This window comes from Lampris incognitus, chromosome 10 (assembly GCF_029633865.1).
Source record: "Lampris incognitus isolate fLamInc1 chromosome 10, fLamInc1.hap2, whole genome shotgun sequence".
Classification (NCBI taxonomy): Eukaryota; Metazoa; Chordata; class Actinopteri; order Lampriformes; family Lampridae; genus Lampris; species Lampris incognitus.
The window spans coordinates 14,371,835-14,397,323 of NC_079220.1; the positions used below are offsets into that span (position 1 = coordinate 14,371,835).

Sequence of the window (25,489 nt, forward strand, 5' to 3'; positions counted from 1 at the left end):
TCCGCATGGAAAGCTGGACTGTACTGTTACCATGACTATCAGGCAGCAAACTATTTCTTGAAGTAAAGTCGCGTGAGGAAGGCTAGAGGGAGCAAATAAACTTCAAAATAAAAGTACTCTTCTCACATTCTAATAAAGTAACGTCACACTGTGGTGACTCACATCTATATAACTAGAGACATTCACCTAAGAGGACGGTGTACCTTTAAGGGAAGAGGCGAGGGGTCAGATAATGCACTTCCGCTTCCGGTACACAGTTCAGTGTCGTTGTCGAATGTATGACATGCAAAGTTGGAGCTAGTAAACTACCTCGACTACGTCTACTCTCACGCTTCCTGTCTCGTTGTTTTCTAACTCCACAACACCACCCAAAACCTTTAGGATGTATTTTAACACCGAGTGTGAGCCTGGCCTTCTGCCCAACTGAACGGGAGCGAATCCATTGGAAAGCCTTCCCAGAAGACTGGAGGCTGTTTTAGCAGCAAACGAGGGACCAACTGGGTATTAATGTCTATGGTTTTGGAATGAGATGTTCAACAAGCACCTATGGGTGTGATGTTCAGGTGTCCACATGCTTTTGGACATGCAGTGTAGTACTTACACACATTTTTAAGTACAAGTAAAATGAGAAACTCACAACTTACAATTTGGCAAATCGGCGACCATTCCAACAACAGAATAATGCACGCCTTCAGTATAATTGTTACGGCCACGGGTGTGTCCGTATAGTTTTTTCTTGCCTCCTGTATTTAACTCTGACTCTACATTCAGGTATCCGCCAGGTGCTCCTCATCACCTAATCAACCGGTCAACGAGTCCAATCTTCCTCAGCTGTGCAGTCTCCCGTTTAAACCCCCACATGTGTTCAGTTCAGCGGCCAGCTAGTTTAGTTTGTGTGTTGTAGCTACTTTGTGTTTGTAATGTCTGGCCCGTTTTTGGTTAAGTTTGCATTTTGACTATTTTGAGTCATGTTCAGTTGTTTATTGCTTTTGGGCAAGGGGATCAAGGTAAGATGCCCATGGGCAAACACCCCATCACGTAGCTTATCTCTGTTAGACACACTAGGTTAGCAGCGGTTGCCACTTTTTGGCTTTAGCTTTGGTGCTTTTCAGCACTGTCAAGTGTGGGTTACTTTTGTTAATAGTTTGTTTTGGCAACCGTTCGGTTCCCTTGTCCTGTCATTGTGTAAATAAATATTGATATTTTATTATATTTAAACGTTTACGTCTCACTGTGTTGCACCCTCACCTCACTGTTACTCAGTACACTAATTGTTGCACCCTCTCCAGACCGAGGGTCGTAACAATGCTCAAAGGGACAATGGAGTGTGTAGGTCTTAAACGCTCAACTTTTTAAATTACTAATTAAATTCTGCTTGTGAAACTGAGTTTTATACTGCAAAAACATGACCCAAACAAATGTAAAAGTGTTTTTACACACTTCGGCACTCATTACATATCGTTGATATTTATGTAACCGACTATTTTCTTGCCCGGTACGGGATTCGATACGGGGTGCACTGCACCACAAGGCGACATCACTAACCGCTCGACTAAAGGGTCAGACCTGTTAGCTAGGGGCTAACGTGTCTTATTAATAGTTTACATTAAATCCAAAAGTTAATTTCCTAATGTTGATTAAAAATGAATTTTTAGTTGTAATGCAGTGGAATTTAAAAGGATGTAAGTGTCAAACTATCTACACTGAAAATTGAAAAAAGTATAGAAAGATGGCAAAATCTGACATCTCAGAGGTTTTTAAGAAACAATTTGACGGAAAATGCAGCAGCGTTTTGTTTTTATTCATGACGGTATAAAGCTCGAGATATGACGTCAGAGACGGAGGTTATACAGTATCTATACTGTAACGTGCATGGATAAGTAGGCACGTTGGCCATTGGCTAATGGGTCGGACCCTATATTGAGCGGTCAGCGGTGTCTCCCGCGCTGCGGCAGTTCCTGTGGTTGCCCCCCGAATTCGCTACAATGTCCATCCATTCTGTCTACGATCAATATGAGGATAAGATACAGATATATTCTGTAATAACCGTTAATTCCAGTCATTTTGATGTACTGTACCGACTGTGAATTGTGAGGCTTCCAAGACTGTCTTGAAATAATGTTATTGTAGCGAATTCGGGGGACAACGCAACCACAGGAACTGCCGCGGCCGGGAAGCGAACCCGTATCGCCCGCACCGCAGGAGACATCGCTAACCGCTAGACTAAAGGATCAGACACGCGAGTGAGCGGCCAGCGTGTCTCCTTATCCATGCACGTTACATTATGATGTAATAGTTGTAGTAGGCACCGTCTGCGACATCAAAACAGGAACTCATATCATGGCACCAACAATAATTTTGTTTACATTTGTTCGACTTTACTAATCTCCATTTTTTTATCATCTTAAAAAAAACTTGTCACAGCAAATTCCCCCCCCCATTTTTCTCCTCAATTTTACTTGGCCAATTACCCTACACTTCCGAGCCGTCCCGGTCGCTGCTCCGGGGAGGGCTGGCGACTCCACATGCCTCCTCCGAAACTCAATTTCAACTTGGACAAGCTGACAAAACAGTATGTGCATTGCCACATTGGAGGACAGTAAAAGGCCTGAGATAGCAACTGTAACTAAGGGTGGGTGGAGCTTAAGATTGGTCAATTAACAATTCTACCGGTGGTTCAAATTGACTTATTGCTATAGGTAGTCTGTAGCTCTTTGAGAGTGAGGTACCCTCCAGTAAGGGGCTCTCCAGGAGGCATAGAGGAGGCCCTACCTATGGTGCCATTCAGAGGCCATGCCACATAGCTTCCACTGGGCCCGGCCACGGGAGATGTGTTATCAGGATGCACTTGAAGGGGACTTGTAGAGTTGGAAGTGGGTGGAGGAGGTGGGGAGGAAGAAGAGATCTGGAAAGGAAGTTGGATAGTGAGGCAGAGAGGAGGAGTGTCTTCACAGATGCTTGAATCCTTTAGTCCATTTTTCTTCTCATCTCTTTCCTCTTCCTCAGCCATTTGAGCATCCATCCCAATCCCAAAGCCAGAGTCTGGACTGTGGGGCTCCCTCTCCTGGTGGCCTCCAGGGACCTGCGGTTGCTGGTAGGATGGGTATTTGGTGAGGGAGGGGCACATGGTGATGTGGAGGTTGTGGCTGTTGCTTGGGTCATGGAAATCCTCCTGATAGGTGAAGTATATGGGGCAGGGGTTGCCAGCCGAGTGGCTACTGGTGTAGCTAGAGTAGAAATAGCCCATGTTGGAGAAGCAAGAGGAAGTGGAGTGATCAGTGCTGCCACTCTCACCAAGGCCGCTGGACAAGCAGTTGGGGTGGGAATGAAGGAGGGTGGCAGTGGAAGGATCAGAGGAGGGGGAGGGAGAGGGGACCACACATGAGGCATCGTACACCTCCAGTGGGGAGATATGATCATGGGGCTGGGCCATGAAAAAGCACTTTGAGGTTGACTGAGGATTCAGCCATCTCTGTGGAGAGAGGAAGAAGCAATGCATGAATGGTATAAGCTAGACAATGTACTTAAATATGTCAAAACTGCTGTAGTCTACTTACTATGGCTGCACAATTATTGCAAAAGAAATATGACTGTTTTCCTCTGTACTGTGATCACGATTATTCTTGAAACAATTGTTTTATTGAGCATTTTAAATTCACATTCAGAATGTATTTTATACACCTATAGATCTTCAAATCAAAATAAAAGTCTCTTTGCTTCAGAGCAAGCTATACCCAGTGTAAATTATTGCCCCGGCTACAATCGATTGTGGAAGCCAATGTCGAAATATGAGCAATTGTGCAGCCCTACTACTTACAAAAGTAAGTTTGTAAAAATGAACTTCAGTTAAAACCTGTAGTTTGTAAATGAACCGAGATGGATTGAGTTTGTGTATATGCCAAACCAAATGTATTGTGTAAAGGTTGTCTTAGTGTGTGCTTCTGTGTGCATAACCACCTACGTGCACTTGTGCAGATTTGTGTGCATTTGTCACTTATAACTGGAATTCAAAGTAACAGACAAACCACATTAAGAGGCCACAGGTGATGACTAATGTTTCTTGACTGGTTGAGATTGTGACCACATCTTTCCCCATTATTGTGTAGACCAAGTCCCCTGTCCCCTGGAATCACCATCAGCATTTAGTCATAGTCATCTTGTGCCCGTGTGTGGGTGACAGACTAGATACACTATATGGACAAAAATATTGGGACACACCTCTTAATCATTGAATTCAGGTGTTTCATTCAGATCCATTGCCACAGGTGTATAAAATCCAGCAGCTAGCCTTGCAGTCTGCATTGGCAAACATTTGTGAAAGAATGGGTTCTGAAGAGCTCAGTGAATTCAAGCATGGCACCGTCATAGGATGCCACCTTTGCAATAAGTCAGTTCGCGAAATTTCTTCCCTGCTAGATATTCCACGGTCAGCTGTTGGTCGTATTATTGAAAAGTGGAAGCGTTTAGGAACAACAGCAATTCAGCCATGAAGTGGCAGACCACAAAGTCACAGCGGGTTCAATGAGTGCTGAGGTGCATAGTGCGTAAAAGTCGCCAACGTTCTGTTGACTCAATAACTGAAGAGTTCCAAACTTCGTCTGGCATTAACATCAGCACGAAAACAGTGCGCCGGGAGCTTCATGGGATGGGTTTCAATGGCCGAGCAGCTGCATACAAGCCTTACATCACCAAGCACAATGCCAAGCGTCGGATGGAGCACGCTGCCACTGCACTCTGGAGCAGTGGAAACGTGTTCTGAGGAGTGACGAATCACGCTTCTTTGTCTGGCAGTCTGATGGACGAGTCTGGGTTTGGCAGATGCCAGGAGAACGTTACCTGCCTGCCTGCATTGTGCCAACTGTAAAGTTTGGTGGAGGAGGGATAATGGTATGGGGTTGTTTTTCAGGAGTTGGGCGAGGCCCCTTAGTTCCAGTGAAGGGAAATCTTAATGCTTCAGCATAACAAGACATTTTGGACAATTCTATGCTTCCAACTTTGTGGGAACAGTTGGGGGAGGGCCCTTTTCTGTTCCAGCATGACTGTTCCCCAGTGCACAAAGCAAAGTCCATTAAGACATGGTTGGGTGAGTTTGGTGTGGAAGAACTTGACTGGCCCGCACAGAGCCCTGACCTCAACCCCATCGAACACCTTTGGGATGAACTAGAACGGAGATTGTAAGCCAGGTCTTCTCATCCAACATCAGTGCCTGACCTCACAAATGCTCTTTTGGATGAATGGGTAAAAATTCCCACAGACACACTCCAAAATCTTGTGGAAAGCCTTCCCAAAAGAGTGGAAGCTGTTATAGCTGCAAAGGGGGGACCAACTCTATATTAATGCCTATGGATTTAGAATGGAATGTCATACAAGTTCCTGTAGGTGTCCCAATACTTTTGTCCATATAGTGTTGATAGATAATGAACTAATATGGTATTTGAGTTCCAACATGGTGTTGCTTCTGTATCATATTGTCGTGATAAGATACTGTTTATGAGAAATGCTTGTAGTGGTCAGGTTATGTGGCTGTAATGTGTCAGAAAAAAACCAACAGCTAAAACAGGTAATGATAAAATGCATCAAGCTGTAATACATGGGGGTGAAACACGTATGCAGCATTATCATTATCAAATTATAGTTGTACCTTAAAGTTGCCCCTGTGAACTGACTCAAGGGTATGGAAGTATTTAGAAGGGTCTGGCACTGGCTTCTTGAGAAAACTGAAACAGAATACAGATGAGCAAGGATAATATAATCGTACAAACAGGTGATGAGGACAGGACACACACACACGCACGACAGTTCCGGCTTCCAGCTTCATGAGATTCGGCTTCGTGAGACTAATTGCTGTTAGTAACTCAACAACTGCCGTTTATTCTCTTACTCTCTTCTATTTAAATTTAAACCGCTTAAATTTAAAATTATATTCGGAGCTACACTTACAACGTTTGGGGCTTCAGCCCCGGCAAAATGACCTAGCGACAGGAGTGATAGGAGACCCCATTACCCGCAATGTTAGATTAGCTTCGCCAGCCTTGGTTCACTGTTTACCCAGGGCCAGAGTCTCTGACATAGAGGCTAATCTTAGGGTGCTGGCATCACGGAGGGAGAGTCAGGGAACCCAGGCACACAGCACCACTACTTTCAGCAACATTGTTATTCACGTCGGCACCAATAGTGCTAGGATGAAGCAATCAGAGATCACAAAAGCCAGCCTAGTCAGAACGCTTGAGTTTGCCAGAAAGATGTGTCGGCATCGATTAATTGTCTCTGGTCCCTTACCTGTGAGGGGTAATGATGAGATGTACAGTAGGCTCACCTCAATGAACCGCTGGCTGGCTAGTTACTGTAATGAGCAGGGATTTTGCTTTGTTGATAACTGGCCTTCTTTCTGGGACTGCCCTTACCTGCTGAAAGCGGACGGCATTCACCCAACTGGGGATGGCGCCGCTCTTTTGTCTAGCAATATAGATAGCTGTTTACGTTTAGTTTGACACTAGGGACTTATCATTCAGCAGGTTGCAGGTGATTAGAGAGCCTGCCGGGTTTAAATCTAGTGTGGGTGTGGTGTCAAGTAGTTTAATTAATATGATTAGTTAGGGAATTTCTCATAGTGTAGATTATCAGACTGATAGCTTGGTCTATAACATTGAGACTGTCTCCCTACCCTGCTGTATTGCTCCCAAACTCTCCTCTCCTAAATGTGTGAATCACAATAATCCAATTATTATTCCTACAGTGGTAGTGGCGAAATGTGCTATAAAGTACCTAATAATCTACAGAACCAAACATCTATAATGTTATCAAAAATGTGACTACATATCACCCAAAGCGTTGGTTGTCAAAATTGTCAATAAGGTATCCAAATCCAATTAATATTTCACCTATTGGTAGCTCTAAAGTTCTGCCTACCACTGATCACTTCCACAAGATGCTTAAATTTGGTTTCATAAATGTCAGATCATTGTCTACCAATGCCTTACTAATAAATGATCTGATTCTTGAACATAGTTTTTATATAATTGGGTTATGTGAAACATGGCTGAAACCAAATGTTTTCCTTCCCTTAAATGAAGCTTCCCCACCTGACTACATTTATGCCCATGTAGCTCGGGCAAATAAAAAATGTGGGGGTGTTGCCTTAATATATAAATCTGTTTTCAGTCTGACTTCTAGACTTAAATCTAAATTCCAGTCTTTTGAGTCTCTTGTTCTTGGTCCATCTCCCTCAGCCATGAATAGGCTCAGCTCAGTCCAAATTGTGATACTCTATCAGCCTCCTGGCTGTTACTCATAATTTCTTGAAGAATTTGGAGAATTTGTCTCAGGCCTTGTTACTCACTCTGCTGAGATTCTAATTCTTGGTGATTTCAATATTCATCTGAATAAGGCTGCTGATCCTCTAATAAGTAAAGCCTTTCTGGCACTAGTTGATAGTTTTGGGTTTGCTCAGTTTGTTCAAGAGTCGACTCATTGCAGTGGTAACACCCTTGATTTGGTTTTATCTAAAGGGATAGCCGATTCTGATCTGAATGTCTTGCCAACCACATCTGCTGTGTCCGATCATTTTCTCATCAAATTTGAAGCATTATTGGCCTGTCCACTTAATGTCGGCGCAGATGTAATTGCCATTCACCACACTGGTCTGTAGCTGCATTTGGCCAGCAGCTGCCTGAAGTCTTGGCTCCTTTCACTGTAGTAACTGACTCTGTTGAAAATTTCACTAGTGACTTAAATGTGGCCCTCTCTAGTCTCCTCGATTCAGTTGCACCTCTCACTGCCAGAGCTAGGTGACTAAAGAGGCCTACAGCCTGGTTTAACGATGAGACACATGCTCTTAAGCAAGCCTGCAGGAAACTGGAACGTAAATGGCAAAAATCAAAATTGGAAGTTTTTACCTATCGTGGCATGAGTGTTTATTGAAATACAAACGTGCTTTATCTGCTGCAAAAACAGCATATCTCTCTCACTTAATCAAGATTATAAACATAACCCCAGATTTCTCTTTGACACCATATCTAAACATACTAAAAAGCAGTCATCTCTCTGCTGCTCACCATTCACGGCCCATGAATTTCTAGATTTTTTTCTGCAATAAGGGTGATGAGATCTTAAACAAAATTAGTTCTTCAACTCCATCTACTCCTGCAGATCCTGTCTTACCAAATTAATATCTATAAAACGAGTCACTGATAGTCCCAGTTATTACAGCTTTTGAGACTATCTCTCTTGATACTTTGACTAAGTTCATGACAGCTTCTAGTCCAACTGCTTGCCTACTTGACCCCTTACCAGCAAAACTTTTTAAAGACCTCTGACCTTTTCTGGGACCTACAATACTAGACATTGTTTATTGTATCACTTACTACTGGCATTGTTCCCAGCAGTTTTAAGACAACTGTGGTTAAACCTCTATTTTAAAAACGGCACCTCGATCCAGGGTCTCTTAATAACTATTGACCAGTCTCTAACCATCCATTCTTTTCTAAAGTACTAGAGAGAGTTGTGTATCAACAACTTTCGACCTATATAGAAGACAACCATCTATATGAACCTTTTCAATCGGCTTTCAGGACCTGTCACTCCACTGAAACTGCTCTGACCAGAGTGGTGAACGATCTTTTACTAGCTATGGACTTTGATTCCACTTCTGTGCTTCTACTACTGGACCTCAGTGCAGCCTCTGACAGCATCGATCACTGTATACCATTAGATACTACTACTACTACTACTTTCAGCTGCTCCCATTAGGGATCACCACAGCGGCTCATCCGTTACATTGCTTCCTGTCCTCTGCATCCTCCTCTGTATTCCGATTCCACCTCTGTGTGTCTATTGCTGGACCTCAGTGCAACCTTTGACACCATTGATCACTGTATACTATTAGACAGATTAAATTGTAATTTTGGTGTCTCTGGCTTAGGTCTCTCTTGGCTTAAGTCCTACTTATCTGGAAGAACACATTGTGTCTGCTATAGTAATATTACATCAGAATTCTCTGACGTTAAATATGGTGTACCTCAGCGCTCAGTTCTTGGCCCTCTACTTTTCTCTCTTTATATTTCACCTCTTGGCCAAATTATACACAGTTATAGAATAAATTTCCATTGCTATGCCGATGATACTCAGCTGTATGTGCCTATAAGTGTTGATGATCATACTCAAATGACTAATTTAGGAGGGCTACTTGGCTACTGTGAAAATTTGAATGTCCCTAACTTTCTGCTTTTATATTCGGATAAAACCGAGATGCTGGTCATTGGCCCTGCTAGACAGAGACATCAATTTGATCAAGTAACGATAACAATCAAGAACTCTGTGGTTTCACAAAGTGTGGCAGCCAAAAATCTTGGTGTTACGCTTAATCCCAGCCTTTCTTTTGAGAAGCACATTAAAGAAATCAACAAGACTGCCTTTTTTTCCACTTACATAACATAGCTAAAATTCGGTCTTTTCTGTCCATGGCTGATGCAGAGACTCCAATACATGCATTTGTTTCTTCCAGACTTGATTACTGTAATGTTCTATTTTCAGGTCTGCCACATTCTAGTACGAAAAGTCTGCAGATGGTTCAGAATGCTGCTGCTAGAATCCTAAGTAAATCTAGGAAATTTGACCATATTACACCAATTCTTGCCTCCCTTCATTGGCTTCCTATCCATGTTATATCAGAATACAAGGTGCTTCTGCTGACTTATAAAATCCTAAATGGGCTTGCCCCATCTTACCCGTCTGATCTCCGTAAACTGTACATTCCATCTCGAGCTCTTTACTCTCAAAATACAGGGCTCCTGTGTGTACCCAAAGTTAAAAAGAAGTCAGCGGGTAGCAGCTTGGAGAATTTATCTCAGGTTTTGTTACTCATTCTGATGAGATTCTAATACTTGGCGATTTCAACATTCATCTGAATAAGGCTGTTGATCCTCCAAGTAAAACCTTTCTGGTGCTTGTTGATACTTTTGGGTTCACTCAGTTTGTTCAAGAGTTGACTCATTGCAGCGGTAACACCTGTATTTTATCTATGGGATAGCCGTTTCTGTTTCAGATCTGACTGTCTTGCCAACCACATCCGCTGTGTCAGATAATTTTCTCATTAAAGTATTATTAGCCTGTCCTGTTCATGTTGGCACAGATGTTATTGCCACTTGCTACATTGGTCTGTTCACTGTAGCTATATTTAGCCAGCAGTTGCCTGAAGCCTTGGCTCCTTTCATTGTAGAGACAGACTCTGTTGAAAATCTCACTAGTGACTTAAAAGTGGCCCTCTATAGTCTCTTGATTCAGTTGCACCTCTCACTATTCGAGCTAGGTGATCAAGGCCTGCAGGAGCCTGGAACGTTCCATTCCATTCCATTATCCGAACTGCTTATCCTGCTCTCAGGGTCGCGAGGATGCTGGAGCCTATCCAAACAGACATTGGGTGGCAAGTGGGGAGACACCCTGGACTAGGGGGAATTTAATATGGCCGAATCACCTGATCTACATGTCTTTGGACTGTGGGAGGAAACCGGAGCACCCGGAGGAAACCCACGCAGACACGGGGAGAACATGCAAACTCCACACAGAGGATGACGCCCAAGGTTGGACTACCTCGGGGTTCGAACCTAAGACCTTCTTGCTGTGAGGCGACCGCGCTAACCACTGCGGCATTGTGCTGCCTGAGCCCGGAACGTAAATGGCGAAAATCAAAATTAGAAGTTTTTTTTCCTATCTTGGCATGACTGTTTATTGAAATAATAGCATGCTTTATCTACTGAGAAAGCAGCGTATCTCTCTCGCTTAATCAGTACTAATAAACAATCCTAGATTTCGCTTTGACACTGTAGCTAAATTTACTAAAAAGCAGCTGTCTGTTAGCTGCCCACCATTCATGGCCCACGAGTTTTTAGACTTTTTCTGCAATAAATGGCACAGTACAGTGGCCCAGTGGTTAGCACCATTGCCTCACAGCAAGAGGGTTCTGGGTTCGAACCCCAGGCTGTCCCAGGACCTCTCTGTGTGGAGTTTGCATGTTCTCCCAGTGTCTGCGTGGGTTTCCTCCGGGTGCTCCGGTTTCCTCCTACCATCAAAAAGACATGCATGTTAGGGTTAATACTCCTGCCTGTGCCCCTGACCAAGGCAATAGGAAAAAGAACTGGAGTTGGTCCCCGGGTGCTGCACCACAGCTGCCCACTGCTCCTATACAATAGGATAGCTTAAATGCAGTAAACAAATTTCATTGTAACCTGTACAACAACAAAGTAAAGTGGCTTTCATAAGGTTGATGATCTCAGAAATTAGTCCTTCAATTCCAGCTACTCCTGCAGATCCTGTCTTACCAAATTCGTGTCTACACAATGAGTCACTGATAGTCCCCATTATTATAGCTTTTGAGGCCATCTCTCTTGATACTTTGACTAAGCTCATGTCAGCTTCTAAACCAACTACTTGCCTACATGACCCTTTACCAGCAAAAGTTTTTAAAGATCTTTGGGCTTTCCTGGGACCTGCAATGCTAGACATCATTCATTTATCACTTACTACTGGCACTGTTCCCAGCAGTTTTAAGACAACTATGGTCAAACCGCTACTTAAGGAACCACTCTGCAATCCAGTATTTCTTAATAATTATGAACCAGTCTCTAATCGTTCATTCTTTTCTAAAGTACTAGAGAGATTTATGTATCAACAACTTTTGACCCATAATGGAAGAAAACTATCTCTATGAACCTTTTCTGTCAGCTTTCAGGGCCCGTCCCTCCACTGAAACTGCTCTAACAGGGGTGTCCGTGTAGCGTGGTGGTCTATTCTGTTGCCTACCAACACGGGGATTGGCAGTTCGAATCCCCATGTTACCTCTGGCTTGGTCAGGCATCCCCTACAGACACAATTGGCTGTGTCTGTGGGTGGGGAACCAGATGTGGGCATGTGTCCTGGTCGCTGCACTAGCACCCTCCCTGGTCGGTCGGGGAGCGATCCTCCCAAGCGCTATGTCCCCCTGGCGAAAATCCTCACTGTCAAGTATCAGACTGGAGGAGGGGGTGGGGCAGAGATCGGGATGGCTCGGAAGAGTGGGGCAATTGGCCAGATACAATTGGGGAGAAAAAAGGGGGGGAAACCCCCCCCCAAAAAAATTGCTCTCTAACCAGAGTAGTAAATGATTCTCTACTTGCTATGTATTCTGATTCCACCTCTGTGTGTCTATTGCTGGACCTCAGTGCAGCCTTTGACACCATTGATCACTGTATACTATTAGATAGAATAAATTGTAATTTTGGTGTCTCTGGCTTAGCTCTCTCCTGGCTCGATTCCTACTTACCTGAATGAACACATTGTGTCTGCTATAATATTACATCAAAATTCTCTGATGTTAAATATGGCATACCTCAGGGCTCAGTCCTTGGCCTTTTACTTTTCTCTCTTTATATTTCGCCTCTTGGCCAAATTATAGGCAGTCATGGAATAAATTTCCATTGCTATGCAGATGATACTCAGCTGTATGTGCCTATAAGGGCTTATGAAGCCTGCTTAGCTGCTGTGACAAATTGGATGTCACCACATTTCCTGCTTTTAAATTCAGATAAAACTGAGATGTTGGTCGTTGGCCCCGATAGACCTAGAAACCAATTTTATCAACTAACAGTAACACTCGACAACTCTGATTTCATAAAGTGTGGCAGCCAAAAATCTTGGTATTACATCTGATCCCAGCCTTTCCTTTGACAAGCAAATTAAATAAACCAACAAGACTGCCTTTTCTCCCCACTTATGTAATATAGCTAAAATTCTGTCTCCTGACCATGGCTGATGCAGAGACTCTAATACATGCATTTGTTTCATCCAGACTTGCTTATTGTAATGTTCCATTTTCAGATCTGCCATATGCCAGTACTTTAGATGTTTCAAAATATACAGCTAAAATTCAAACAAACAAAAGTTGATCATATTACACCAATTTTTGCCTTCCTTCATTGGCTTCCTATCCATGTTAGATCCGATTTCAAGGTGCTCCTGCTGACTTATAAAATCCTAAATGGGTTTGCTCCAGCATACCCGTCTGATCCCTTTAAACTGAACATTACATTTTGAGCTCTCAAAATACAGAGCTCATGTGTACCCAGAGTTAAAAAAAAAGTCAGCGGGTGGCGAGGCCTTTTCCTATTGGGCCACATTCTTGTGGAATAACCTGCCCGCTACTGTCAGACAATCAGATTCTGTTGAGTCCTTTAAATCCAAACTTAAAACTCATTTTTGCCTTAACCTACAATTACTTGCCTTTAAATTGAATACTTCATGACCTGCACTGCATGGCTGGTCGGTTTCTGTCTCAATGAATTTACTAAACACTGTTCTGCAGATGAGATTATTGCAACTGTTCTCTTTTGTCCTCATGTCTTTTCTCTCTCTCTGAATGATGTCTTTTCCTTTCTCTTCTCCTGTGTATGTGAATGGTGTGATGCGAGTCTCCGCTGTGTGCATGTGTAACCTGTCCTCCTGACAGGTCTACATGGTGACAGTGGTCGCGTAGCTCAGGTCCTAGGCTGTTCCAGTGGCATCCGGACACTGCTTGGCGTCCTCCTCATCACATTCTTCACGTCTTAAAATTCTATTATAATTCTGTTATCCTTTTTCAATGTTGTACTCTGTAAATTGTGTTTTATTCTGTACAAACATCCATTGCATGTCTGTTCGTCTTTTAAGAGGGATCCCTCCTCTGTTGCTCTCCCTGAGGTTTCTTCCTATTTTTTCCTCTCTGTTAAAGGTTGTTTTTTTTTTATGAGGGAGTTGTTCCTTATCCAATGTGAGAGTCCCAGGACAGGATGTTGTATTGCTGTAAAGCCTCCTGAGGCAAATTTGTAATTTGAGATATTGGGCTATACAAAAAAAATTGACTTGACTTCACACCCACACCCACACAAACCTATACTCACCCTCTATGCAAGTGAGCCACGCGTAGCAGTGGGATAAGGACAAAAATGCCAAGGGATATTCCACCCAGTAACCAGGCCAAAATTGACACTGAAACAAGGAAGAACAGAAAGGCTGTGACCTAGTATATATTTAGCAGAGAGTAATGATAAAGTAGCACTCAGAGTTCTCAGTTTATTCAACAGACACAGATGGATTTTGCCCCGTTTTGCCAAATGCCACCAAACTGTGAAGTTTACTGTTTGCCAATTTGTATTAGTGTAACTTGTAAGACTGTAATTATATTTCACTGAGTATATTGCCTTTACAAACTTTAGGCAGGAGGCTGGATGGCACGCTGGCTTGTACAGCAGGGGACCTTCTGTGTTCACATGTATTTCTAAGAAGAAACAGACCTTATGTGAAGTGGAGATTCTCACGTGCCCATAAGGTGTGAATGGTGTGTGACAAGCAACCTGTCTCGTTCGTCTCCCTGCCTTTTGTACAATGCAGGATAGACCCCCCTGCGACTCTTATTAAAAAACTGATTAAGTGGATTAAGATGCAAATAGAATGCATGTAAGATGCAGAAAATGTCTCTTAAATTTCACAGTGACAAAATTTTCCTGATGTTACTATTACACTTCATCTTTCCACAGTCCAGAGTTTGCCTTTGTGCACAATATTAGTGCAAGTTCTGTGTGTCCTCAGTTCTTAAACTATGTCAGCCCCCAAAGTTGTGAAATTTGGTGTTTCGGGGTTGAATCTAACTCGAATAAACCGTAACTGAGGTCCTATTGGGATTCAAACAACAACAAAAAAAGACCATAGATGTGAAAATGTGTGTTTGTTTTTTTTCCTCCCGAGTGATACCTTCATCCTCCGGGGTCGACGTCAGTTTTGGGTCCATCATCCAGGATGTAGCAGCGCCCCAGTCGCTCCACTGCATATTTTCATGAGAGTTAGAAACTTTCACTCTCACCCTCACCTGGTGGAGTCCTGCCTTCATCCACCAGGTAGTTAATTTCAGCTCTTGTTCTTGTGTGGACAGATCTCTGGCCTCCTTATAATACATGGGACAAAATCCTGGCATTTTCAGTGTGTCCATTACAACATCTTAGATACATGCACTGGCAGATTTAAACATGCATGTATATACATTGCTTTTATATAGGCGTATACCAATATATTTGAGTACATATTGAAATACAGAGGATGTGATCACACACTGGTACACTCATTACAAATGCACAATCTGACAGATCCATAAACAAATAAAAAAACGAAACAAACACACATTCACACACACCTTCCAGCTTTGGTGGTTCTGTTTGATTTGAACATGGAATATGAAGTCAGATAAATAGGAGGAGCGAGGGCTTCCAGGGGTCCAGGATATCCAGGTCTCATTGTTACGGAAGGTGATATTGGGAGCACTTGGAGGGTGCATCTTAACTGTTTGCAGGAATTTTATGCACACACACACATTTGTGAGGGCACACAAAGTCATGTACACAAGCAGCAAGTAAAAAATAAACATATTTAACTCAGTTTAACTCTATTTGGATGCCAGTTCAGCAACCGTCTAAACAAGTCTAGATGTCAAAGGAATTCGCTTTTGTCAGCAGCAAATCATTTTAAAAAAGGAGCGAGTATCTCAGACAGCCAAAATACCCTGTCTGAGATACTCAGACAGGGTATTTTGGGGATAAACACACTGACCTCAAGACAAAAGCAAATTACATTTCAGAGACGGATCATTTTTAGTGGTAGTTAAAGTAAATCTCTTAAATTGGCATGCCTTTTTCCTCCACAGTTTGTGTGATGACTGTGAACATTCCTTATAGCAAGTCATAATGAACAAATGCCACAATAAACGGAAAATAAAAATATGAAGGGAAAAAAAAGAAATGCCACTCACTGTGCTCATATAGAGTATAGTTGGCAATCTTCTCCATCTGCACGCCATTGCACACTACCTGAATACTGGGCATCACCTCGGAAATTATCAAGTTCTGGAGAGCAGCACAAGTAAAAGCCATTAAACAACAAAAGATAGATTATATTGGCAAGTTAAAACAAAGTCTTACCATTTTTGCAATCAACTCTAAAAAAAAAGATGTTCGATATTTATCATATAACTACTACTACTACTTTTGGCTGCTCCCGTTTGGGGTCGTCACAGCGGATCATCCATTTCCATCTCTTCCTGTCCTCTGCATCTTCCTCTGTCATGTTGCCACCGGCATGTCCTCCCTCATATCCACACAGCTACATCTTCAGCATGCTTCTCCCAATATTCCCAGCATCTCTCCTCTATACATGTCCAAACCATCTCAATCTTGCCTCTCTTGCTTTGTCTCCAAACCGTCCAACCTGAGCTGTCCCTCTAACATACTCGTTCCTAATCCTATCTTTCTTTGTCACTCCCAATGAAAATCTTAGCATCTTCAACTCTGTCACCTCATACATATCCTGCACCACTCCTACATACTTCTTCGCAACTCCCAACTTCCTCATACAATACCACACCTCCTCTCTCGGCACCCTGTCATATGCTTTCTCTAAATCTACGAAGACACAATGTAACTCCTTCTGGCCTTCTCTATACTTCTCCATCAACATTCTCAAAGCAAACATCGTATCTGTAATGCTCTTTCATGGCATGAAACCATACTGCTGCTCGCTAATCATCACCTCTCCTCTTAACCTAGCTTCTATTACTCTTTCCCATATCTTCATGCTGTGGCTGATCAGCTTTATACCTCTGTAGTTGCCATAGTTCTGCACATCACCCTTATTCTTGAAAATCGGTACCAGTATGCTTCTTCTCCACCCCTCAGGCATCCTCTCACTTTCTAAGATTGTGTTAAACAATCTAGTTGAAAACTCCACTGCCATCTCTCCTAAATGTCTCCATGCCTCCACACGTATGTCATATATACGTCTTATCATATAAGCCTCGCTTTATTTTGACAAGCTAAAACAATCCAAGTATTATCATTTTACATTAACTCATGCATGTCTTATCATATAGACCTTATATGTGATATTGCCCCGATGAATTTTTAAAAGTGAAAGCTGGTAATGGTCGAAAGCCTCTGTTCAAAGGAAAGCATCAACCCTAAAATTCACATTGTGAGTTTGTCTGCAGGCGCAGAAAGAGGTTGAAGTGAAATCAAAGTTGTGTTCAGGTGCTCATAATAGAAATGCATGGTGTCGACAACTTACTTTTGTTTCAAAGACAAGACTGCAACCCCGCACAGAGTTTCCCAGCCATTCGAGCTTGCAGCTTTGGCTGCATAAAAAAAAAAAAAGAAAATGAAGAAGAAAAAAAAGGGGGACATAAATATTGGTCTCAATAGAAAATCATTTTGGCACTGTGCTCGTCTTCATCCCAGGAAAAGATATTTTTGCACGTTTCAGTCGTATAAAGAGTAACTCCTGCACTGTGTTGTTCTTACATCATGGGACGGCCATCATGTAGACCGTTGTTCCATACCCAGGTCTTCCTGGTGCCGTGGACCTGACAGTCCTCATCTGGGTCCACTGGAGGCCGGCTCCACGTACAGTTGACGTTTTTGAGAAGGTCATTTACGCAAGAGAGCCCTTGAGAGGCACAGACGGAAAGATGGAGATGAGGTTTTGGTTTTATTTCTTTTAATCAGCGAGATCACTGCATTAATTGTTCTTTTAGAGGGTACGTTCCATATTATACAACAGTTAGTTCCAACCAAGTCATCTGATTGGACAAGAGGCGTTCCATGCGCGCTGATATTCAGTATAACAGCGCTCGGACTTTTAACTATATGTATCACTCCGCCAAACAGGTGTTCTATTAACAACCGTTAATTAGGCTACGTTAACGGTCGTTATCAACATTAGATTGTAACAAACTTGCACGGCAAAGATTTATACATTTCCACAAAACATTTCAGTTAAATTACGAATGGTCTACACACAGTAACGCGTGTAGACCTGTACAAAGTAGCAAGCTGTGCAGGGAAATGTTTGTGTTCAGGTTGCCTGGCAACGGTCCAAGTTCAAGAGCGCAGTTGTGGAACTATTTGTTGGCGGAGCTAAATAAATGATTAAATAAACAAACAAACAAATCAGAATCTGTTGTCCCTTATTGCTGTTAACTAATAAATGGCGATTGTAGAACTGCTGTATAATCAAGCAAGCTCACACGAGAGGGAGTGCTGTTACACTGAACAGCCGCGCGGATATTCAGTATAACAGCACGACCTCTCGTGAGATGTTGCTAAATTGACACAAACAGCAAAGCAAACTCCACTAGTAGTTGGATCGGCGTGACGTGTCTTCTTACCAAATTGCATATTTAGATGCTTGTTCTGTCTTTAAATACATCGAAATCTCAATATCGTACAATATACAAACCATTGAATGTTTGATTACTATGCAAATAATTGTAAACGTGTGTGTGTGTGTGTGTGTGTGTGTGTGTGTGTGTGTGTGTGTGTGTGTGTGTAAAAAGGGGCCGAGTGAAGCTCATCATACATTACCAGAGAAATATTACCTAGAAAATGTAAAATATCTGTCTCTTCATTTCAAGATTTTAAGTGTTTTGTTTACATATGAAGACTTCATCTTTAAATAATACATTTCCAATTTGGGCAAAAAAAAATTTGTTATATTAATCATTCAGTGCGTCTAAAACAAGTCATACGTATTTAAAAGATACGATACCAAGCTATAATATCAATCATTTCGGAAAAGAATCCATTTTTTTTTTGCAGATTTCATTTCAGCATGAAACATTTTCTACATGTTTTTTACAACTGCGTAAAAAAGTGCACACTTTAAAAGGTCTAACACAAAAAAAGCAGCCTTCACGTATCCTATGCATGCACACTGAATCCATCAACATCAACTTGCACGGACTGGTTTTTACAACGAGACAAGTGACCGGACCGGTGTAGTTTACCTTGAGGGCTTGTTCCAGTCTGGACCGCACGTGAACCGGCCAAAACGACCACGAGAGCGCACGCGGTCCAAAGCATCTGCATCGCAACGGCCATCGTCTGACTGGGAACTGCAGGCCTGAATCACACACACACCGTTTTAAAGTTCATTTTCATGTGAATCTGTCATGGTTGTGTGGTCTGGATCATCAGGACTCGCCTGTTCCCCGTTCCCTGATTGGCGTGCCTGTTCGCGCCCTGCCCTCCTCACCTGCGCCCCGCCCTCCTCACCTGCGCCCCATTTTCCTGAGCGGCTCCCCGGCAGTTATATTTCCCCAGGCATGTTTAACCTCTGGTAGCCGGATGTTTCACCGCTTGTCTCGAGTCTTCCTTGCGGCCTTATTAATCATTGTTCTAGACCAGACCAGCCTGTCTCCGCTGTCTGCATTTGGGTCTTCAGTTCCTGCTCCCGGCGTGACAGAGTCTTTTTAAATGAATCCCAAGTACTAGCAGATGAACTGGTCCAAACGGATAATACCTACCGGAAATGTATAAAACGCTGTATTGGGAACACCTGTATTTAAAGCTACAATCCCATAGACCGTCACTTTCACTGAACTTAACTGACACTAATGGTCGGTGGCGATGGAGCAACCCATGTCCCGAACGCGTGATTTGTTTTCGTACCCGTTTTCCGGGAACTCTGCCTCTGATTGGCTAGTACTCGTTGAGAGAGCGTTCACCTGGGTTCCGGGAAGACCCGCCCCTACTCTATCTCTGATTGGCTAACCCTTATCCCTAACCCTAACCCTAACCCTAACCTTAACCAACCTAATCAACGGAGGCAACGAATACTAGCCAATCAGAGGCAGAGTGCCCGGAAAACGGATACGAAAAAAAAATCACGCGTCCCGAACAGGCTCGACCGACGCTATTACGTCACTGCCTGCTCTACCGCCAATCAAATGACATCTGCAAAGTTTCAGCAGTTTTAGTTCCGTACGGCATCGTTTTCCACAGGAAGGTACCACATGACGGTGAGCGTCAACAAAACAGCTGCTGGTTTGACTATTCCTGCATTAGCTATTGTTTTGCATGCATCAAGAGGTGATCCTCCCACGCGCTACACCCCCCCCCCCCGGCGAAACTCCTCACTGTCGGGTGAAAAGAAGCGGCTGGTGACTCCACATGTAACGGAGGAGGCATGTGGTAGTCTGCAGCCCTCCCCGGATCGGCAGAGGGGGTGGAGCAGAGACCGGAAAGACTCAGAAGAGGGGGGTGATTGGGGAGAAAAACGGTGGGGGTGAAGGGGGGGGGTCAAAGGACATTTGTTTGCGTGTTCATCTGTAGGACTGTAGCTTTGAAACATTGCACATATTTGTATACAATTGTAGCGGGGAAAAGTTTAATTTTTACCGTTTCAGGTGTGAAATGTTTTCATCTGGGGGGGGGTTAATTTGTATGGTGTGCCATGTACGGTATCGACGTATCTGGGTTTTTGTTTCTTATGTGGAAAATACTCAATAAACCTTGCACCATCTCCACATCCAGAAGCCCGACCAGTAAACAACTATGCCTCACATCTGCGCCAGCTGAAGGGTTTCAGACCTGCTGGCCAAATCCACCGTAGAAGATGATTTGCTGTGTAAGTGTCTTGAGTCTCAAAATGAATCTGAAACACTTGCGTGAAAACAGAAACTTCAGTCTGCTCACAAAAGCCCGGCTGCCTAACACTTCACATCTCTCTTTCTACCCGGCGCCACATAGATCAGAGGGGATTTACACCTCACTCAAGGGGAATGCAGAATAATACAGGGCTACTAGTAGAACTATTTTAGCTGCTTTCCCCCGCACACCCCCCCCCCGCTTGCAGGGGAAATGATGATGGTGATGATGACGACTATGATGCAACCTGCAAAAAGAAAAGACCTTTTGAACTAATAACCAGAGTTGGCCTATGATCTGCTGATAAGCCTTACAAGGCTCTTTCAGAAGCATCAGATATTGCCCCTCGCCGTGGTAAATATTGCCCCTCACTATGGTAAATATTGCCCCTCACTGTGGTAAGCCTATCAACCCATGGGGCATTTCGAAGAGGGAAAACCGCAACCTGCTGCTGTCCAGGAACTCGTTAGAAATGACACCCTTGCGTTCCTGAAATTCGCAATACAACTCTAGACCGTTTGCGGGTCCATTCAAAACAAAGCCGGCAATGTCCTCGCTCCTCTCCTTGTTCCCAACATTGTGACTCATTCGCATATATATCTGGATATATGGGTCAGACCTTTTAGTTGACTGGTTATCGCAGTGGCCCGTGGTCCGGGCTCTCCGGGTTCAATTCCCGACTGCCCCCTGGATTCATTACCCTGGAGGAGGGATTGCTAGGCTTGATAGCTCACAAATAATTCTGGGTGGCACGGTGGCCCAGTGGTTAGCGCTATCGCCTCACAGCAAGAAGGTCCTGGGTTCGAACCGCGTGGTTGTCCAACCTGGGGGAGGGGTCGTCCTCGGGTGTGGAATTTGCATGTTCTCCCCGTGTCTGCGGTGGGTTTTCGCCGGGTGCTCCGGTTTCCCCCACCATCAGAAAGACATCCATGTTAGGGTTAGTGCTGCTGTCTGTGCCCCTGACCCAAGCATGGCAAGACGAACTGGAGTTGGTCCCCGGGTGCTGCCCGATGCTCCTAGCTACACAGCTAGGATGGGTTAAATGCAGAGCATAATTTCCCCATAGGGATTAATAACGTATATTAAAATCAAAATCAAAATATGGCTCTTTGTTAAAAGAAACATTCAATGGTAGGGAAAGTGCTCAACAAATAAGGATGATGTATCATCCAGTGAGTCAAGTACATTCTTTATGGGACAGTACAAGCCGCCATACGCAATCATCAGCTGTCAATAAAGCTACTCAGGAAAGCACATACTGTAACGTGCACGTGCACATCACGTGCACGACATCCAATGGGGAAGGGAGAGGTGCGATATTCAAAATAAAAATTAAAAAAAAAAATATATATATATATATATATATATATATATATTGTAAGGTGCATGGATAAGTAGACACGTTGGCCGCTGGCTAACCTTTTAGTCGAGCGGTTAGCGATGTGTCTCCCGCAGCGCGGGCGATACGGGTTCGCGTCCCGGCAGTTCCTGTGGTTGCCCCCCGAATTCGCTACAATATATATATATATATATATATATATATATATATATATATATATATATATATATATATATATATATATATATATATATATGTCTGAAGGTATAATGGTGAATTTAACAGGCATCAGCTCACAAGCAGCTTACCAAGCAGTAGATGGTATCAGTGGCCCCTCAGCATGGTTTACGACATCTGAGACGACACCAACCACAGGGAATATCCCTCACCTCGCTGCCATGTTGAGCAGCACAGCAGAGAGTGAAGCGCCGGCCAGGAACACTGGATTGGATATTATACCACGGTATTTTTTTATTATTTTTTTGCAGAATTATCCAGTGTGGAAACCCAACAGTACGTTATCCACCCATTCATTCTCAATTGCAGAAAACCCCCTTAGAAATTAACCAGACTACCTGCACGTTCTGTGATCTGATCAGGAGATCACTCCAGCGGAAGTCGCAAGAGCACATCAGAGCTGAAATCCATATGCCGACATTAGGCGCATACTTTGATTTCGTAAGGAGACGTGACTTGCATGTAAGTATGCATGATACTATATTCCGTCACCAGAGGTGGCTGACAGCAAGAGCCACAAAAACATTCAGAAGGTGACACCATAAAGGCCACTTTCCTGGGAACTAAACTCATATTTCTGATACTGCATCAGCAACACCGTCGAGTCCCGCCGTGCAGGACCCACGCTTGGTCGAGGTGCAACCTCGTGAGCGGGAAGCTTGTCGCCACAGTGACACTTCATTGAAACCGTTTGCATTTGTACCCGTGTGTTGCCAAGTGTGTGTTGCGGTGGCTGCACACAGATGCATGCACAGTTACAACTGCTCATACCAGTAACAGCTCAGCGTCACTCTTCATTTGGTAACCCTGCTGGGGCTGACTTCAGACCCGGCCCTGAACAAGAAAGGGCCTCTGTTTCAGGAATCAGGAACACTATATTTGTCATCTCACTTCATGTGCGTGCATGAAATGAAACAAAGTGCTGTTTCCCGCAGCAGCGCTCGTGAAGGTTAGTCTAGAAAAGGAGAGAAAACCAAGACAGCTATTCTGAACATGTGATGGCAGAAGTGACCCTTGTATTTTGAACAGAGACGTTGTGCCATGACCCATCTTGCGTGTGTGTGTCATCGGTTGTCGGTGGTTTCCCATCAAGGGTTGACATCAGTTGGTTCGCTGCAGGCCTAAATGTCAAACCATCCGCCCGCGCAAGTTTAAAAGGCCATTCACCGAGCAATTACACGAGAGAGGAAAAGAGTGCAGGGGGGGAAACTGAGCCATCGATCACTAGAGCCAGCCGTTAGGAAGTGAAACTTGGCAAATGACATCGGCATATGAAGCAGAAAGGGAACACTTGCGCTACGCTAAATGCTACGGGTCTGCAAGGCACAACTGACAGCAGCCAGCTGAGCATTGCATCATACACGTGTATACCACCATATGACAAGGGGGCACTTTTGAGCTGTATGAATGCATCGTCTGTATTTGTAATAAGTGCATAAAATATCTTGAAACAGCGCCAGGCAGACAAATCAATACACTGTAACTTGTATAAAAACACACACACACACACACACACACACACACACACACACACACACACACACACACACACACACACAGGTACCTTGGTCTTCAGCTGAGGTGAGCTCGTTAAGGACTATACATTCTAGTCGTCTCTACTCTTCAGTCCCTCTCCTCTCTCTCTCTCTCTCTCTCTCTCTCTTTATTCACTGCCTCGCGCTCTCATTCTCTTTTGCTGCAATCTCACCCTCTCATTCACTTCTCACTCACACCCCGATCTCCACCCTCTCTCTCTTTTTTTTCTCTCTCTCTCTCTCTTGATTGAGATGCCCAGTGACATTTTCCATTTGCAACCGCAGCGGCGTCTGTGACGCTGACGTGAGCAGCGAAGCCTCACAGAAAACAAGGTGGTAGTGAGACAGACAGAGAGCACGAGGTAGAGAGAGAGAGACAGATGGAGGTATCTCACCTGACACCACTTCTCTCTCTTTCACATGCGCGGCCATTAGTTACCTCGGCCCCATCACATGTTCCAAGATAAAGTCTAAAAGAAAAAGAAAAAAAAGAAAAACCCCAACACACCGCATCCTGTTTCTATTGCAGCGCTGCAGGTGTGGAGTCAGAGAGAAAGTTAGCATTATCTTCTGAAGTGGTTTGGAGATCCAGATTAAACACTGATGAAAGAGGCTTAACACGCCGAAATAAGAATCGCGGACCAACGTCCCCCCCCCCCTGCAAAGACTCCTAGATTTACCCAACACCGTTTTTCAACACAAATGAAACCACAGCCACAAGATCCATGGACGCCTTAGCAAAACCGGTGCAGGAGAACTGGGCTGAACGCCGAAGAGCTAAAGTAAGGGACTCGGCGAGTCCGCGCGCGCGGCTAATTACCTTCTGTACGTTTAATGCCCAACCCCCCCCCCCCCTCGGGCCTTGGGGATGAGTAAAGCATTTCCGATTTCTGAAAATAAAATAGGTCGCCAACATGCGGACATTTTTAAATCGAGACTTAATCGCCTAATCTACCACGGCCAACCTCATGTTGGCTGGACCAGTCCGTCCTTAATGATGTCCTTTATTGTGCACTTTTGTTGCCCCCCCTCCCCCGTTTTGATGTGAAGTGTGTTGAGATATCTGTGTGATGACGCGCGTTACGGCCACGGGTGTTATTGTGTTTAGAAATCACGTCAGGACACAGCGCTGTCGCGCGACGCAACCTCCGCGTTGCGTTGTTTATTTTGACTGACCCAGCGTCACAGACAGACCCGATACAACAACCCAGAGCCCGCAGGCATCACCAATCGATCCCAGCACAATCGAACAGTGCCAAATCAAATGCAGCGCCGTCGATGTGTGCAGACATAACAGGTGTGTCCATGTCCGTTTAGTTGTGTTGTGTTGTGTTTTGTGTTCCCTTCTCTATTCAACCCGCTCTCATTCGACATTCAGGTATCCGCCAGGCGCTCCTCGTCACCTATAAATAACCAAGCAGTCAACCAGTTCCCATCAGCTGTGCAGTCCACTGTTTGAACCCCCGCATGTCTTCACTTCCCCGGCCAGCTAGTTTCGTTTGTGTGATTGTAGTTAGTGTTGTCTAGCTACCTTGTGTTGATGTCTTTGTCTCTGTAGCTACTTTGTGTTTGTAAAGTCTGGCCAGTTTTCAGTTAGGTTTTGCATTGTTTCAGTCTGAAGTATGTTGAGCCTTTAGTTTGTTTAGTTCTTTTGGGCAAGGGGATCAAGGTAAGATGCCCATGGGCACACACCCCATCACGTAGCTTACCTCCTGTTATACACACTAGACTAGGTCAGGAGCGGTTGCCAACCTCTGTATTTAGGTTTGGTGCCTTTGAGCACTGTCAAGGCGGAGGGGTACTTTTATTAGTAGTTTGTTGTTTTGGCACCCATTCGCTTCCCCGAAGGAGGCGGGGTAGTGTAACGTGCACGGATAAATAGGCTCGGTAGCACTTGGCTAACG

General features: G+C 44.0%; 1 protein-coding gene across 3 annotated transcripts; it reads right to left on the minus strand.

Annotated features, from left to right (window-relative positions):
* Positions 1-851: 851 nt before the first annotated feature.
* On the minus strand, positions 852-23,687 carry il2rb (interleukin 2 receptor, beta). 3 transcript variants are annotated; one of them, XM_056288246.1, is made up of 10 exons: positions 23,615-23,687; positions 18,833-18,948; positions 17,349-17,493; positions 17,116-17,182; positions 15,806-15,899; positions 15,194-15,339; positions 14,758-14,827; positions 13,908-13,995; positions 5,642-5,717; positions 852-3,472 (listed from the first exon to the last, which is right to left on the minus strand). In XM_056288246.1, the coding sequence occupies exons 2-10, from the start codon at positions 18,924-18,926 to the stop codon at positions 2,678-2,680; spliced, it is 1,575 nt and encodes a 524-aa protein (XP_056144221.1). In that variant the 5' UTR covers positions 18,927-18,948; positions 23,615-23,687; the 3' UTR covers positions 852-2,677. The 3 variants fall into 3 exon arrangements, with proteins under 3 accessions (XP_056144221.1, XP_056144220.1, XP_056144222.1); XM_056288245.1 differs by having other exon boundaries at positions 14,758-14,947; XM_056288247.1 differs by lacking the exon at positions 18,833-18,948 and having other exon boundaries at positions 14,758-14,947; positions 23,615-23,676.
* Positions 23,688-25,489: the final 1,802 nt, after the last annotated feature.